The following is a 14278-nucleotide window of genomic DNA, read 5'->3' as shown; positions in this document are numbered from 1 at the left end:
TATTTGATACATAACAAGATTAGTACACAGCAAACAAGATCTCTCTGCTGGCTTTTGTATTTGATCACACGTTGAACACTTCCCAAGTGTCTAGGACTATGTGATGTATCGGCGAGTAATGCATGTAGATCCAAGTAGGGTGGCCTTTTGCAGCTAACAGATGGTAATTTTTATCAGCGCTGATTGTTTTTAAGTGTAGTCCAAGGTCTTTAGGCACTGCACCCAGTGTGCCAATCACCTAGAATCATAGAATCAAAGAGTTGGAAGAGACCTCATGGACCATCCAGTCCAACCCCCTGCCAAGAAGCAGGAATATTGCATTCAAATCACCCCTGACAGGTGGCCATCCAGCCTCTGTTTAAAAGCTTCCAAAGAAGGAGCCTCCACCACACTCCAGGGCAGAGAGTTCCACTGCTGAACGGCTCTCACAGTCAGGAAGTTCTTCCTTGTTTTCAGATGGAATCTTCTTTCTTGTAGTTTGAAGGCATGGTTTCGTGTCCTAGTCTCCAGGGAAGCAGAAAAACCTGTTGTTGTTGTTGTTGTTGTTATTATTGTTATTATTATTATTATATTTATTTATACCCCGGTTTATCTTCCCCAAAGGGGATTCAAAGAGATTTCCTATTACACATGTTACACCTTCCTCCCTGCTCCTTGGGTTGTGATGTGTAGGCTTCACATAAGCAACAGTAAATATCTTAGCCAGGCATTATTAGTTCTCCCTCTCAGCCTGGAGATTGGTGCTACATTTGAAAAGCGGTGACAAAATGAGTAGCGTACACTGTCACTTATTCTGTCTCCCTGCTTTCAAAATACATTTTACTAGTGCTATAATGGTAGGATAAATATTTTCATCTTGCGTGGCACTGCCTCCATTATACCACCTTCAGCTAGCTGAAACAATTGTTTGAGTTCTAATATCTGCATTTGTTCCAGCTGGGTCAACTGCCGCTTAAATATACCCTCCTACGGAATCTGATACATTGCGTTTAATTTCAGAGAATACTGAGAGGTCATCGAACTAAATCTTTAGGTGACAAATCGATTTTATTAAAGCCATGCTTCTCCAACACTTCAGTGCACAAAGGTATTAAAAGCCCTCAGTACTTTCAGTCCCCTCACAGCCCTCTTTTTTTACACATGGGTGATTGAAACTAAATGATGATGACATCCAAAGCCATCCAGGCTTTGACTGGAAGAGATATCACCCTTTTGTTTGTGGAATACTATAATCCACATGAAATGGGCTCAGTCTGATAATGACACATGCCCAGTGGCAAAGGCATAGACTTTTTGCAGACAGAGAAAACAAAGTAGTTCCTGATTCTTCCTGTTCCTGGATCAGTTTTCCATCATGTGAATTCCCTCCTTGTGTCAAAACATGTGGGCCTTCTAGCTTACAAAACCCATTCATCTGTCATGCTCTTACTTGCCTCTGCTTCTCTGCCTGGACACCTCTTTCACAGTTTCTTAGTGTTTGCAGTTTCACTAACTCCTTTTTTCTCTGGCTGCCTTCATTGTGTTCTTGCTTTGGTTTGCATGTTGACTTATTATTAACTTTTTGCATTCTTGAAGCAGTAGCTCCCCTTTAACCCCTTTGCTTAGAAGGGATTGTCAGGTTTGAGGCTGTAATACTTGAATGAGAAGAGTCAAATTTGCATCAGTATACATTGCCATCTACAGTAGTTTTCCAGGGATGTAATAAATGCAGGCTCTTCATTTATTATTTCAAGGTACAAATACTTTCAGATGGTTTTGTCACAGCCCCCGGTAGTGGAAACGTGTTGTGAAGATTTGTGACTCAGGAAGGGGCCTCTTGGGCTACATGCAATGTATAAGCTATATACTGCTCACCACGGCCTTAGATGATGAAAGATGGTACTTCATTGATAAGAGAGACAATGTTGGTTACTCATAGAAGTAACCCTATATCAGCAACCAACAGGAGGACAAGCCATCTGTCCTGTTTAGGCAGACTTTTTATATGTGGAAGCTTTTTCTCCAAATGTACTGTATATACTATAAGCCAGAGGTCTTTAAACTTTTTAAACAGAGGGCCAGGTCACAGTCCCTCAAACTGTTGGAGGGCTGGATTATAATTTGGAAAAAAATGAATAAATTCCTATGCACACTGCACATATCTTATTTGTAGTGCAAGAAACACTTAAAAACAATACAATAATTAAAATAAAGGACAATTTTAACAAATACAAACATATTAGTATTTCAATGGGAAGTGTGGACCTGCTTTTGATATAGGGCTGTTGTTGTTGTTGTTGTTGTTGTTGTTGTGTGTTTTCAAGTCGTTTCAGACTTAGGTTGACTCTGAGTGAGGGCCAGGTAAATGACCTTGGAGGGCCGTATCTGGCCCCCGGGCCTTAGTTTGAGGACCCCCTGCTATAAGCCAACCTGCATATAAGCCAAGTCACCTAATTTTACTACAAGAAACTGGGAAACGTATTGACTTGAGTATAAGTTGAGGGTGGGAAATACAGCAGCTACTGTTTCAGAATAAAAATAGATAGCAATACAATTACATTAATTGAGGCATCTGTAGGTTAAATGTTTTTGAATAGTTACATAAACCTGTAATTTAAGATAAGACTGCCCAACCTTGATTAAACCATTATTCTAACCTTCAGTGTAAATGTGCTTACGTATCCTTCCAGTTATAATAGAGTAAAATAATAAAAGTAATAATAATAATAATTAGAGTAAAATAATAAATGTAATAAAAATAATAATGGGGTAGAATAATGTAAATGTAATAATAAAAATGAGTAAAATAATAAATGTAATAATAAAAACACTTGTTCTCTTTAGTGAAGGGGCAACTGGGAAAAAGGTGAGCTTAATATATTACACTGCCAACTAAATAGGAGCAGCCTATCTTTAATTCCCTGCATCTCCTTATCTATGGATCATTGAGCCTACCTCCTTTTCCAATTCACTCATAGCACATTTACAAGCGAGAAAACGTGGAAAGTGTATTTGTGTATAGCCTATTAAAAATACATTTCCTCAGAGAAAGGTAATCTTTCTTTACAGTAGCATGGTTCTTTTATGTGTTAGTGATGAATACCAGCAATCAAGATACGAATTCCCCAATGAGTTGTTTATACAGTGTTCAGTTCCTTATTTATTTCAGTTTGGTCAGAGTGTAGCAGGGTAGGAATAAATAAATAGTCCGGGTCACAGGGGACTTTAATTTCAATGTTCCCAGACTGCAGTTGGAGTGCATCTGTATTTGCTAGATGGAGGACATGGCCTTAATAGTAGTTTAATGGCAGTGACACTGAAGCTGCCATAATTTTTCCTAGATATCACCCTGTGAGATTACAGACAGTCACAGATCCATTAGTGCTATTATTGTGTCTGCAGCCAAACTAAAACAAGACTCAATGGAACAGCTGTCCATGTTTTCAAGGCCAGTTTTTAAATACAACTTCTCTTGAAATAGCCAACATCAAGATTCCAGACAATTGAACATAATCATCTTAGGTATTTTGAGATATTATTTCCTCAGTATTTGCTCTCCCCCAGTGTGGATAGTATCAGTATCAGATCTCCCTCTTTGTGATAATCACTGGCTCCCTAAGCAATTATACATTTCTTTGCAAATCAACATATAAAATGTTTTTAGAAACATTAAAGTATAAATACAAATAATATCATGTATTATAATTTTTTGGTGGCAGTAGTCATCTTAAATAAGGAATGTGTATTCTAGGATGGCATCAAACATATTCATCCATCAGTGAAAAACAAAGTTAAGTTTTTTTCCCTCTTGGTCATGAACAGTTGTGAATATTTAATACATTTCTTGATCAGTCAATTCAAAAATTACTATTGCTGATCTGTTCAGTCTTCTGTAAATTTACATTAATAGAATAACAGCCCTACACACATGAATAGTTACTGTTTTTCCTTCTCTCATATATAAATGAAACCAAAGAAAGAACGGTTTTTCCATGTACTTTGGTTTTGGGGGAAGGAAAAGCTTGTTCCCATTAGTATCAATATTATATAAAGGCATGTGTCTTGCTGTGTGTTTAAGATCTGGTGTAATTTTTTGACCAGCATTTCCTTTGTAAATGAAGACATCAACCACAATAGACCTGCTGCACTGAAAGGTTGTGTGCAGTTGCTTTTGTTTTCAACTGGAAGATTTTACAGTAATTCTTAATCGTTGTTGTTACTGTGTGCCTTCATGTAATTTCTAGCTTATGGCAACCCTAAGACAAAGATATGTTATGGTTTTCTTAGCATGATTGGTTGAGGGGAGGCTTGGTTTGCCTTCTTCACAAAATGGAAGAATGCAACCTTTCAAAGATCACCATTTGGTTTCCATTGAGTAGAGCGGCGTTTCTGAACCTGGGGGTCGGCACTCCTGGGGGAGTCACGAGGGGGTGTCAGAGGAGTCACCAAAGACCATCGGAAAACACAGTATTTTCTGTTGGACGTTGGGGTTCTGTGTGGGAAGTTTGCCCCAATTCTAGCGTTGGTGGGGTTCAGAATCCTTTTTGATTGTAGGTGTATAAATCCCAGCAACTACAACTCCCAAATATCAAGGTCTATTTCCCCCAAACTCTACCAGTGTTCACATTTGGGCATATTGAGTATTCATGTCAAATTTGGTTGAGATCCATCATTTTTTGAGTCCATAGTGCTCTCTGGATGTAGGTGAACTACAACTCCAAAACTCATGGTTTTGTTTGCTTACCAAACCCTTCCAGTATTTTCTGTTGGTCATGGAAGTTCTGTGTGCCAAGTTTGGTTCAATTCCATCATTAGTGTAGTTCAGAATGCTCTTTGATTGTGGATTAACTATAAATCCCAGGAAGTACAACTCCCAAATGACAAAATCAATCCCCCAACCCCACCAGTATTCAGATTTGGGTGTATCAAGTATTTGTGCCAAATTTGGTCCAGTGAATAAAAATACATCCTACATATCAGATATTTACATTGCGATTCATAACAGGAGCAAAATGACAGTTATGAAGTAGCAATGAAAATAATGTTATGCTTGGGGGTCACCACAACATGAGGAACTGTATTAAGGTGTTGCGGCATTAGGAAGGTTGAGGATCACTGGAGTAGAGGTTCAAACCTTGATCCTCAGAATCATAGTTTAGTGCCCAAACCACTGCACCACATTGGCTCCTTTTAGATGGCTATATGCTAAATGTGTCGCTTCTTCTTTTATAATAGCTGTGGATTTCTTCAATCAGATCAATATGCTTTATGGGACAATTACAGATTTCTGCACAGAGGAGAGCTGCCCAGTGATGTCTGCAGGTCCAAAGTAAGGTCTCTTGTGATTGTCTAACTGCAGTAATGAAAAAAGTGAGACAGAAAACAAATGCCACTCTTTTGTTTTATTTTCACCATTTAGTTATGAAACAGATTGTGCCCTTCCCTGAAATGTTTATGAACTAACTGCTTTTGGAACTGTGATTGTTTATGACGGGGGAGGAGGTATGATTGATGATTTAACAAGACGTAAAGCCATCCATGGCATTTCTAAGGCCTAGAGCAGTGGTTCTCAACTTGGGGTCCCCAGATGTTTTTGGCCTTCAACTCCCAGAAATCCTAACAGCTGGTAAACTGGCTGGGATTTCTGGGAGTTGTAGGCAAAAAACATCTGGGGACCCCAGGTTGAGAACCACTGGCCTAGAGCATACCTAAAGTATGTATTTGTATAGTGTATGCAGACTGCAGACTATTTTATTTCATTTCCATTCCATTCTAGGTATGAGTACCATTGGGCAGATGGGACTAACATAAAGAAGCCAATCAAGTGCTCCGCACCAAAGTACATTGATTACCTTATGACCTGGGTTCAGGACCAGCTGGATGATGAGACACTATTTCCATCTAAAATAGGTATTTTTAAAAACAGTTTTAATACATTGTTAGCCATAAAGGTGTTTTGGATAAAGTTACAAAATGTGATCAGCTATGTTATTTCTAAAAGTACAGAAACAACAGCTTCAGCCTGAAGATGACCGAAAATTTTAAATACATACATATAGAGGCCATCTCTGTATCATTTTATACGAGTTTTCTTTTAAATTATTGCACAAAGTAAATTTTATATCTTTGGACCACATGTTCCCGGCACATCCATGTGAATTGAGTATGATGGCTTTAGTAAGCAGCTATTAGACTAGAATATTAAAATGAAGCCTTCTTTGGGTTGGTTTCTAGGTGTTCCTTTCCCAAAGAACTTCATGTCAGTAGCGAAGACCATCCTAAAGCGTCTCTTCAGAGTGTATGCGCATATCTACCACCAGCATTTTGATCCAGTCATTCAACTTCAAGAAGAAGCACATCTGAACACATCCTTCAAGCACTTTATCTTTTTCGTTCAGGTAAATCATTGCAGAGGTCGCTGTGGTTTTGTCTCCCTCTGAACTGTAATCCATCTGCTCATTCTCCTTGCATTTTCTGGCACTTGAAACAGTGAAGCAAATGTCTTCATATTTTCCTACCTTTTAGAAGTTCTTCATTGTTGTGATCTTAAAGTTGCTACCATGTCTTGCAGATTGTACCCTATTCTGTGTCATGGCACCATTTGGTTTTTTTAAAAGTCCTATGTATAAAGTATATGTTTAAATACAGTTTTAAAAGCATTCCGGAGAGAAGGGACAAATGGAACTTTAACCTGATTTCAACATCTTATCACAACCATATGTTGAAAGCAGACTTCCTTTTCTGTAACCAAACCCAAAATAGACTTGGCATATGAGCGGTTTTCTGTCTTGTGTGATGCTCTGTGTTAATATGTGAATGTAGTTCATTCCAAAACAATGACCATGGTGCATTTTAATTTCCTGTTTAAGAATATGCAAATATGATTATCAGAGTGGAGTACAGATCCTGGAACACGGTTTTTCTTCAATTTCTAAGACACACTTTTTTCATATATAAACATCTCTAAAAATGGGATTTGTCTGAGAATAACAGGTGTCTCGTATATATTTTTGGTGCTGGTGGTACTGAAATTGGGGTGCATCTTACAATCGATGTGTCTTACAATTAAAGAAATACGGCATTTAGTCCTATCTTGACACAAAGTCCCGTCACATTTTGTGCAGCTTGCAGTAACAGATTTCTATTACTATAGGTGTTCATTTGCATAGAGCCATTAACCTATAACTAAAAAAATTGTGCATTCCTAAATACAGGTTCTGCGCCACTGCTTCACAAGCTTGGGAACATTGCAGAGTTCTAGTTAGGAAATTGAGGGTTCTTTTTTCTACCCACAAGGGCTGAATTTGTGACTGTCTGCACCTGCTTGAAAAGGATCTTTCTGTTTAGATTTTCTTCTGACCTTTAAAAAAGCAGCAACTTGAAAAACCTTTTTATGTTAACTTTTCTGCATGGTTAAAGTTTAGTGCCCCTTTTCTCCATCAAGTGTGGGTATTAATTAAAATTTAAGTTTAGGCATCTTTGTTGTGATCCAGCTTAAGTTGACTCTAGCCCAGTCATGGGCAAACTTCAGCACTCCAGGTGTTTTGGATCCCAACTCCCACAATTCCTAACAGCCTACTGTTAGGAATTGTGGGAGTTGAAGTCCAAAACACCTGGAAGGCCAAAGTCTGTCCATGCCTGCTCTAGCCCTATCCACTACTATATTTTAAATTCCTTTTAGGGTATTTGTTATAATGTTTACTTATGTTTTAGTTAACTATGTCTTATTGGATTGTTTTTGTTTTATTTTTCATCACAATGCTTCATTCTCTGTTGCAAATTCACTGTCATCACTGTTGCTTTATTGTGTATTATTTTGATACCTTTGTACTCACCTGAGGCATTGAATGCTTGCCTTTTTGCACCTTTAAACTGCCCTGAGTAGTTTAGAAAGAGGGTGGTCTAGAAATAGAGGAGTTGTTGTTGTTGTTGTTAATGTCACTCTGAATTGTTTGGGGTACGGAATTAAATAGCCAACTGAGATTTTGTTTTTATTTCTATCTCCTGCAGGAATTTAACCTTATAGACAGAAGAGAACTTGCTCCACTTCAAGAACTGATTGAAAAACTCACTTCAAAGGACAGATAAGCAGAGATGTATTGTGCAAATCACTTGTTTCTTTAAACAGGCATGTGGTGTTTTAGGGATTTGGGCTGTGATACTCTACACGTTAATTGAGATCCATGGGACGAACTCCTCTAAGTTAAGTGTATGGAGGTTTGCAGTCTTTTAATTTGTTTGTTTTTAGAAAGAAAGAAAAAGGAAATTTGTTCTGTTTTTATTTGGGCAACCTAGATTCATTCTCTGTGCTTTTATTAGAAGGAATCCTTTGTCTTTTAGTGAGACACACACACAGTAAATGGCTTTCTGTTCTTTTTCATTGTGTACCTTTTAAAGAAGTTGTGTGTTTAAAAAGAAGAAAAAAACCATGCTTGTTGGGAAATGTGACACTGCTGGTTGTATGGGTTCTGCATTGCCAGTTGTAGCCCATTCTCAGAAGGTCTTTACAGAGACTAAACCTTCTCTAAGTGCCTTGGCAGACTCTCTTCTGAGGTACAAAGCACATACCAAGAACACTGCTGGAAACAAAAGATACACATGTTACTACCCAGGACACTTACTAACACTTGTTATATACAAATAAATATGTGTAGAACTTTTAAAATAAGCCATAAAACTTCTATCAGTGATCTCCAGCTTTTAATACAAAGCAATGCCTTTAGAGATGAATGTGGGCTATAGGAAGAGGAGTGAGAGAGGGGCTCGTTTTAATTTTTGTATTGTCCTGCTCAGAAACCCATCTGTTTGTTCTTAGACCTCTGGTGGACCAAGGATAGAATAAGATTGGCAGCTTTCTTCTTTGTTGCTTGCATTTAGTCAGTAAATACTAACTTCTGATTTAAATCTGCTAGTGAGCTTTTCCTTCCCAGGAATGAGCAGTCTTGCAGGGGATCAGGTTAAAAATAAAGGAGTGGTGTTATCAAATAATCTCTAAAAACCTCAAATAAATGAATGATAGTCCTTTTAATATAGGGTAGCATCAGTTTCTTAGCTATTTTTTTAAAAAATGAATAGAAGGTTTCTCATTTCCATCGTCATATTGATTCTGAATAGTCTCTTCACATTATAAGTTGTGCAAAGAGAGTAACTAAATGCATCCATTTTAAAAAACGTTTTGGAGGCTGATGTATACATCTCTTTTTTCATTGTAGTCACTGTAATTTTGATGCAGTTTGGTTACTCTTTTTTGCCCATTTCTCTGTCTTTTCAAATGAGGAAAGGGGCCATTGCCTAGATGACCATCGTCAAGAGGCCAGTCTCTGAGGATATTCATAATACAGCATGGATAAGCCTTTTTCCCCTTTGCATCTGAAACTTGACACTTTTCTGATTGTGCAGTCCGAAATCAAAAATGCCATGATGCTTGGATAAAACCAGTTATAATGCCTCAACTCTTGCAGATTGTTTGAAAGACATAAATTGGTTTCTATAATCTGTAAGTAGTCTCCATCCTTGGGCTAAACTGAATTGGAATCCCATTCTTGATGGCAACACATTAAAAGCATATGCTCTGTAAAAAAAAAGCATGCATGTCCTTTTAAAATTCATATGTACACAACTGCTTCTCATACTGTGGCTTAGTGTCCATGGGATTACATGCATGCTTTGTGTACTTTAAGGATTGTAGCGTCAACAATATATTTTTGGGACTGAGCTATATTTCCTTGTAACATTAGAAAAATCAGAATTGCCATGAACATTTTATTTGGCCCAACATAATTCATGCTTTTGATCTTGGAAATTCAGTTAGTTGTTACTGCTTTTCCTTGTACTGCTTTTGGACCTACTTGATTTTGTAAGAAATGCTACTTTTTTTTAAAAAAGGTGGAAAGTACAGACACCTTACAAATGTCCCCCATCCTTATAGTAATTCAAGTATTTCCTTAAAAAGAAGTGTTTTTAGCCAAGGGTGGGATTTGCTCCATTTCCTGCTGAAATATTATAGGATCTGGTACTTCATAAGAATTTTGAATAGTTTACTACCTTGGGCATAATACTTGCACTGCATAATTTTAAAACTTGAAATCACGTTTTTTTTTTAGAGGCTGTGTTGAATATGAATAAGGCTGTGAACAGAGTATGTCAAGTTTCAAATACTTACTGGGAAAAGAATAATACAAATTTTGATTTGCATTCATTGCTGACTTCCTCATCAAAACTAAAAACCTAGATTTCACTGTCTGAGAGTGCTGTTGGTTAGCCTTTGCTGATCGCATTAAATATGAAGACAGAAACATCTAAAATACAAAGACAGTGTTTAAACTAAGAATTCCCTTTTTTTTGTATTGCATTGAGGATACTGAGTGCTTACCTTTGTTCGTCTTTAGAAGATTGTTTATTGCGTAAGGGTGCATTAAAATGCAAATATGAAAGTCTCCTTTATCTTTCAGCTGACCAGGCATCTCAAACACCAAGCACTGTAGTATCATTATAAACAAAATCACAATCTGGATCTGGATTTTAATTTTAAAGGGATATATTCTCTTTAAATGCTGGATATCTATTTGATATAAAACATTGGATGCTGAACACGGGGGATTGACTTCTTAGTCACATCTAGCCACTTATGAACCCTTTTTTTCCTTCTCTTCTGAAGGAAGAGCCTTAAAACTTCAGGAGGCTGAAACCATTTTGCTCTTGCTTCAGTTCTTGCTGTATTGCTTTCTCCTGTTGATGTTGTTAATAACTCCTAGAGGTAATCTACCTCAGTTCATTGAGACCGAGCAAAAGTGATGATCGAAAACGTAGATGCAAGTCCATCACAACCAGTTGTGTTGTTCTTTCTTAGGCCAGTGATAGATTTAATTCCAGCAATTCACGTTGTTCTGACTAAAATTTAAAATGCTATACAAATGTTGTACGTTATACTTTTACATATTAACATCAGGGATCCATGCTAACTGTGTAAGGATTAAATGTCCCATATTCTGCTGTTATTGGTAGCAGGGCTTTAGAAAAACAGCTTTCCAAAAGGACAAAAGGCCCTTCTGCAAGTACATGCGACTTTTTTCTTTTACTGCTTACTATGCAACACTGAATATTAGTAGTTATCTTAAGATAGAAAAACAGAGACCCTGTTGAAATTTTTGACCTGAAACTCCCCTCTCAATCTCCCTTCAAAGGCAAAAGGCCAATTTGCTGCTATTGACTCCTCTTGGTTGTTGTTGCTCTTAAAATCCTTCTTTTTTCCTTGAACCCATGCTTTGGATCACCATACAAAGTTGTAGTTTTTTTTTTTAAATAGCCTTTTTGGTTTGGCAAATATCCAAAACTAGCCAAAATATATTATTTCTCCCTGGGGTGCTATATTGTAGTTCTGTTATAATTTAACATGAAGGTGAGCCTGCCAATTTTTCAACTGCACCACTATCATATTACTTAAAATATTAGGATGGGAGTGGGACTGCTTAGCATTTCTTTTCATAGATAAGAGATTATTTGGGCTTTCCAGACCACATTTCTTGAACCACTAGCCACTTTAGCGTGAAATATTTACATTTATGTAAAAGATTACTTGGCATCTTGTACACACCATTTCCTTGTTTGAAATATAATTCCTTCCTAAAACTGCCATTTCAAATTTTAAAATGCTTTTGTTTGCTTTTTCTCCCCTCCAAGAGCACTGTCCTTTCAATAGTTTTTCATAGATTACTGTATTTTTAGGGGAAATTGATTTTTATAGCCACTAAACTGTATTCATTATTTTTGTACGTGTTATAACTAGGTCATTTGGGGACACAGATCTTTAAAAGGGCCGTTTTGTTTCCACTTCGATGCATCGATTTGCAGATAGCGTGTTGCTAAATATTGCCATATTAATCGTTACCTTTGACTTGCAGTGGAGGGGGGAAGACTTGAAAATAATAACTCAGTGATAGCCTTGGTACATATAGACCATAGACAAATCCATCTAATTGGCTTAAGATGTAGGATGATGAAAAGAAGATTATAAAAATTGAAGGATTACTTTCAGCAGAATCGGGTAATCAAGATTTTCCAACTTCAGGCTCTACTTGGTGGTGTATCTTTATATGCAAGAATAGCAGAACTTCTTGCAAGGCCTTCTTGATGAGCTTCCCATATTTGTTCTGCGGTGGGAGTACTTAAGTATTGCAAGCTTCCCCCATTATGCAGAGACCAAGGAAGTCTTACTGTTCGATTCTGCTGATTTGAATTGATTAGGGATCCCAGTACTTGACTTATGCAACATCTTGGGGTTGCTCTCATTCATGAATTCAACCCACTGCAAGTCTGAAGTCCTGGAGCTGCTTTATCCAAGACAGAAAGGTATTGAAGATGCAACACAATCCCACCTGCATCTTTCAAGTGCTTAAAAGCAGCTGGACACAAAAAGGTTTAATATACAAAATGCAACACAGACACCTGTACTGTAAAGCGGACTGTGCCAATATTACTTCAATTTGTAGTCATTATCGATCATTGCTTGTTTTTAAATGAAAACAGCTTTTTGATTTAAGAGGAAAAAAATTGAATGTCTGAAATTCTGCAACACATGTATTGGAAAGATGTAAATAATGTATACAGATTGTTGTAAGTGATGGAATTGAAAAAAAAGTATATAAATTCTAGGCTTTTTCAGTAAGAAACTGAATGCTGTTTATAAGGAGAAAAATAAATAGCTATGTTTGACCATTGATTGCCTTTCTTCCCCTTCTCATCCTTGCCGGTTCTTTGTAGATGGACATTCATCCTCTGTCTCTATACATTGTACACATCTGAGCATCCCACATGATATCATTCCTTTGTGTAATTACCTCACCAGAATTTGTGAACCCTCTGTATTGCGAGCAAATCTGATAGCAATAAAATGAAACTATTCATGTTCCATTTCCTAAACTCATGGCATTGAAAGGTTGGCAAAAAACTGATGTTCCACAAGAAGAGGAGGAAGGCAAGACCAGCCTCCAAACTGTAGCTTGCAAATGTTATCTTTTGGACTGCAACATCCAGAATTCCCCTGCTAACATAGTCATGACATTGTAGTCCAAAAAGAAAGGAAAAAAGCAATCAGCAGTGGCCTATATTAAAGTAATAATAATGATGATGATGATGATAATAGCTTTCTTTATATCTCACCACCATCTCCCAAAATGGACTCAGATGGCTTACAGAGCAGCACATGATGGTGCCACACAGAACACATAAAATACATCAGCATTTATGAATCAACACCAATTGATATAAAACAACACTTACAGAAATTAAACAAAATTTCAACTGAATTTAAATAAAGTGCTCAATAGAATGCAGCAGTAGCCATTAGTTAAAAATGGGCAGTGCAACCAAGTTGAATGTCCCAGCCACAAACCAGTTAAAATGCCAACATTAAAGTGCCAATATTAGCTGGTATCTTAACCATTGTTAAAGGCCTGCTTGAAAAGCTATGTTTTCAACTCTCCGAAAGCATGCCAGTGTGGAGCTTGCCTGACTTCCCTGGGGATGGTGTTCCAAAGCTGGAGGGCCACCTTCAAGAAAGCTCTCTCTCTCGTCCCCAACAACCACACTTGAAACAGAGGTGGAACTGAGAGGAGGGCGTTGCCAGCAGGATACTTCGAGACCACGCAGGTTCATAGGGGGAGATGCGATCACAAAAAAAGGCTGGACCTGAAATGTGTAGGGCTTTGTAGATGATAACCTGCACATTGAATTTGGACCAGAAACTTATTGACAGCCAGTGGAGTTGCTTTAATAGGGGCAATAGGTGCTCCCTATAGCTAGCCCCAGTTAGTAGCCTGGCTGCCAGTCTTTGCACTAATAGCAATTTCAAAGTCATCTTCAAAAGCAGTCCCATGTAGACTGCATTGTAGTAATCCATTCTAGATGTAACTAAGGCATGAACCATAGTGGGCAAGTCAGGCTTTTCAAGATATGGTCACAGCTGGTGCACAAGTTTTAGCTGTGCAAAGCCCCTCCCAGCCACCGTAGACAACTGAGCTTCAAGCGCCAGCACTGAGTCCAAGCCTTGTAACTGACCAGGAGGACTTGTGTCTTGTCTGGATCAATCCTCAGCTTGTTAGCCCTCATCCAGTCCATCACAGAAGGAAAATGGGTTTATATATCTGTGGAATGACCAGGGTGGGACAAAGAACTCTTGTCTGCTGGAGCTAGGTGTGAATGTTTCCTCTCTGTTGTTTTGCTGTTGTAATAAAAAAACTCTAAAATTACAACAGCAAAACAACAGAGAGGAAACGATCAGGCATATCTAATCACCTCTCAA

At 37.8% G+C, this 14278-nt stretch overlaps 1 protein-coding gene across 1 annotated transcript in view; it reads left to right on the top strand.

Annotated features, from left to right (window-relative positions):
• Positions 1 to 12697, top strand: part of MOB1B (MOB kinase activator 1B) — a 36485-nt gene extending 23788 nt beyond the window's left edge. Inside the window, exons 3-6 of the mRNA XM_060779398.2 lie at positions 5215 to 5308; positions 5756 to 5889; positions 6214 to 6377; positions 7990 to 12697. Coding sequence (XP_060635381.1) covers positions 5215 to 5308; positions 5756 to 5889; positions 6214 to 6377; positions 7990 to 8067 — 470 coding nt within the window. The 3' untranslated portion in view covers positions 8068 to 12697. The remainder of the gene's footprint in view (positions 1 to 5214; positions 5309 to 5755; positions 5890 to 6213; positions 6378 to 7989) is intronic.
• Positions 12698 to 14278: the final 1581 nt, after the last annotated feature.

This window comes from Anolis sagrei, chromosome 5, assembly GCF_037176765.1.
Source record: "Anolis sagrei isolate rAnoSag1 chromosome 5, rAnoSag1.mat, whole genome shotgun sequence".
NCBI classification, from domain to species: Eukaryota; Metazoa; Chordata; class Lepidosauria; order Squamata; family Dactyloidae; genus Anolis; species Anolis sagrei.
Note: the sequence above shows the minus strand (reverse complement) of the source record. Positions and strands in the feature narration are given on the sequence as shown.